This window comes from Trichoplax adhaerens, genomic scaffold, assembly GCF_000150275.1.
Source record: "Trichoplax adhaerens TRIADscaffold_262 genomic scaffold, whole genome shotgun sequence".
In the NCBI taxonomy this organism is placed as follows: Eukaryota; Metazoa; Placozoa; class Uniplacotomia; order Trichoplacea; family Trichoplacidae; genus Trichoplax; species Trichoplax adhaerens.
In genome coordinates, this window is record NW_002061177.1 from 1 (window position 1) to 2,788 (window position 2,788).

The following is a 2,788-nucleotide window of genomic DNA, read 5'->3' on the forward strand; positions in this document are numbered from 1 at the left end:
GGTTTGTGAAGGAATGAGCTTACTGCCATTGCCATCACTCAATACTCGACTTGTACTGTAGGTAGAAACGCCAACGTACGACTATGGCAGCTGCAAAACGTCGCCAACAAATGAAATCTCGCTTATCGACTTATGTTAGCGTTGATTTAACTGATTATGCTGTAGTAGATCATGAAGACTTTAATACTGCTTTATGTTGGACACCTCTAACCAATAAAAAACACATCAACGAAGCTAAATTACTATCCTATTTTGATCACTTTCAAATCTATGCAACGACGCCTACGGCACTCAAGAAAACTGTCCGTAAAGGTGTTCCATTAAACCAGAGAGCTCAACTATGGTTTGAATGCAGTGGTGGTAGAACTTTCTTAACCAAACATCCTACGTTATTTGATGAAAATCTAGCAGGTAGCAACGGTGAAGCAAGATTTCACCCATCAAACAGTTAAAGTACCTTAGTGTACAGGATACACCTTCAATTGAGATACGATAGACGCACAAGTAGAAAAAACTACTTTAGGATAACCATCAGTCAATATGTCTTAGACTACTTGTATACGATATGACTTGTAGCATATGCCGGCATCAATAGTAATGATGAATCCTTTCATTTGTAGAATTTGTTTTTCCTGATCCTTTACCTGTTACACATTACGAAGCTGAATTAGATGTCTCATTGGATCATTTGACAGAAAGAGGTGTTGCATCGCTAAGAAGATTATTAATGATGCTCTATCATGAATTTCCACACATTCCCTCATGTCCTTTACTGCCTGCCATTGCATCATATTTTCTCTTATTTATGGAGGATAGAGAATGTCATGCTTGTATGTCAGCAATTCTACAATCCATCGATGATAACTATTTCGATTGTTCACAGAGGAGTTATGCAGCATCTCTTAGAACATTCCAGGATCTAGCCAAAGTATTATTGGTAAGTGTTGAAAGTTTAACCCAATGTCCTAACTGTGATCGTTCCAAGGGTACACAGCCATGATAACTCATTATCCTTGGTGTAGCTAACATACTGTAATTATGGCGCTTTTTGAGACTTGACTAGACACCGATCGGTTTCTTAAGCCGTTTGTAAGCTCTGCAACTATTTTAAAATCAGTAGAGTTCATTCATAATACGGATTGTCCTTATAGGAAATTCTATAAAATACTATCTCTCTTAATGTACAATTGGAAAGTGCTAACAAAGTCAGTTCTATTTTGTAGAAACCTGTTTACCGAGATGTACTCAACACTGTCGCAAAGAGTAAAGGAGAAGACAAATCCATTATTTTCCAGGATTGGATGGTTTGGATATTTAAATACTTACCTAAGGATGTTGTGGTTAGTAAATGTAGAGTAAAGTACTCGCACGCGACTGTATATTATGTGGGATTGATTAGTTTTGAGCAATAGCATCCATATTTTCTACATAATCCTTGTGTTTAAATAAGTGTGTGTCCGTCCATAATGATAATAAATGCAATTTTCTATTTCTGGCTTAATATTTCAGATTCGAATGATAGATTGCTTCATGATTGAAGGCAGAAAAATATTCTACCGTATGGGTCTGGCTATTCTAATTATATTTCATAAGCATTATCTGCGAAATAATAGGGAAGGTAATTCAATGGTTACAGTAGCCAATTTTATCTTTCCGATTGAATACATTGTGTTATAAATGTTATTATTGATCATGAACTGCAACTGGATCTCTGGTTCTTTGATAGGCTTGAGAACATTCAGTTCTACACAGTTGGAGTCTATTCGACAGTTTGTAAAATTTTTGCCTGTTAGTTCCGATTTATTGCTGAAGGTGAGTCGAAGGCTATTTATCATCTATCTGATGATTATATGTAAATTATTTATTGTATTTCCTTCTTATGCTCTATGGAATTGAACCTTCAAGATGCCTTTATATTACATTCAATCATTCATTTCATTTGACTATTTTAGACTGGCTTTAATATCAGTGGACTATCTAGGAAGACTATGACAAAGTATTTTGAGCACAATAAGCGTTTAATTGATCAAGGAAAGTTACTCTATCAATTCGACAAGACTACCAATGCTGTCGTCGTTGGTCCGTTACCTGATCAAAATTCCAATATTGTAGAGCCTAAGCAGGTTAATAATATGAATTATACGCTCAGTTTATATAGCTTCAAGTTATATTTTTAGATACTATTAATTACCTCATTTTACAACTTTTGCAAATTTATTTTATGACTAAATGAGACTTGATATACAATATCTGTATTTTAATGTAAGCTTATTGCACGATATTGTATGTCATAGCTAATGGCTTTTATTTGTCGTTTAGTGGAGCCAGATATGGAATATGATTCCTGATCGATTCTACATAAAGGTCCCCATTATGCTGTTTACTAGTGCAGAACATGGTTGCAGTTTGAAGACATTCTATCTTAAGGCTGCTGATCACGAACCTATGGTACTATTGATTAAAACGTTGGAAGGAGAGGTATGCCCAGCTGAAACTAAACTTGTACTTTTCCTACTTTTTTGTAACTTGATTGGTTTGCTAATGATTGAGTTTATACCGCTATATAACTGTTTCTTTTCTCAGGTTTTCGGAGCTTTTGTCGCGGCTAGTTGGGAGCGACGTAAGAAACACCCCAATTTGTCCTTTTTTGGGACTGGAGAATCATTTCTCTTCACTCTCACTCCGGAGGTAGAGAGGTATGCTTGGTGTGGTAGAGTAGCATATGAGATGATGATGAAGAACAGTAGTGATGCTGGTGCCAAGGCGGCCTCAAAATTTTCAAGTATGA

At 35.9% G+C, this 2,788-nt stretch overlaps 1 protein-coding gene across 1 annotated transcript in view; it reads left to right on the forward strand.

Moving 5' to 3' along the window:
• Positions 1 to 83: 83 nt before the first annotated feature.
• Positions 84 to 2,788, forward strand: part of TRIADDRAFT_62648 (uncharacterized protein) — a gene marked incomplete at both ends in the record, with an annotated part of 7,501 nt that continues 4,796 nt past the window's right edge. The window contains 8 exons of the mRNA XM_002118591.1: positions 84 to 411; positions 621 to 937; positions 1,224 to 1,340; positions 1,510 to 1,618; positions 1,727 to 1,812; positions 1,953 to 2,123; positions 2,320 to 2,478; positions 2,584 to 2,696. Coding sequence (XP_002118627.1) covers positions 84 to 411; positions 621 to 937; positions 1,224 to 1,340; positions 1,510 to 1,618; positions 1,727 to 1,812; positions 1,953 to 2,123; positions 2,320 to 2,478; positions 2,584 to 2,696 — 1,400 coding nt within the window. The remainder of the gene's footprint in view (positions 412 to 620; positions 938 to 1,223; positions 1,341 to 1,509; positions 1,619 to 1,726; positions 1,813 to 1,952; positions 2,124 to 2,319; positions 2,479 to 2,583; positions 2,697 to 2,788) is intronic.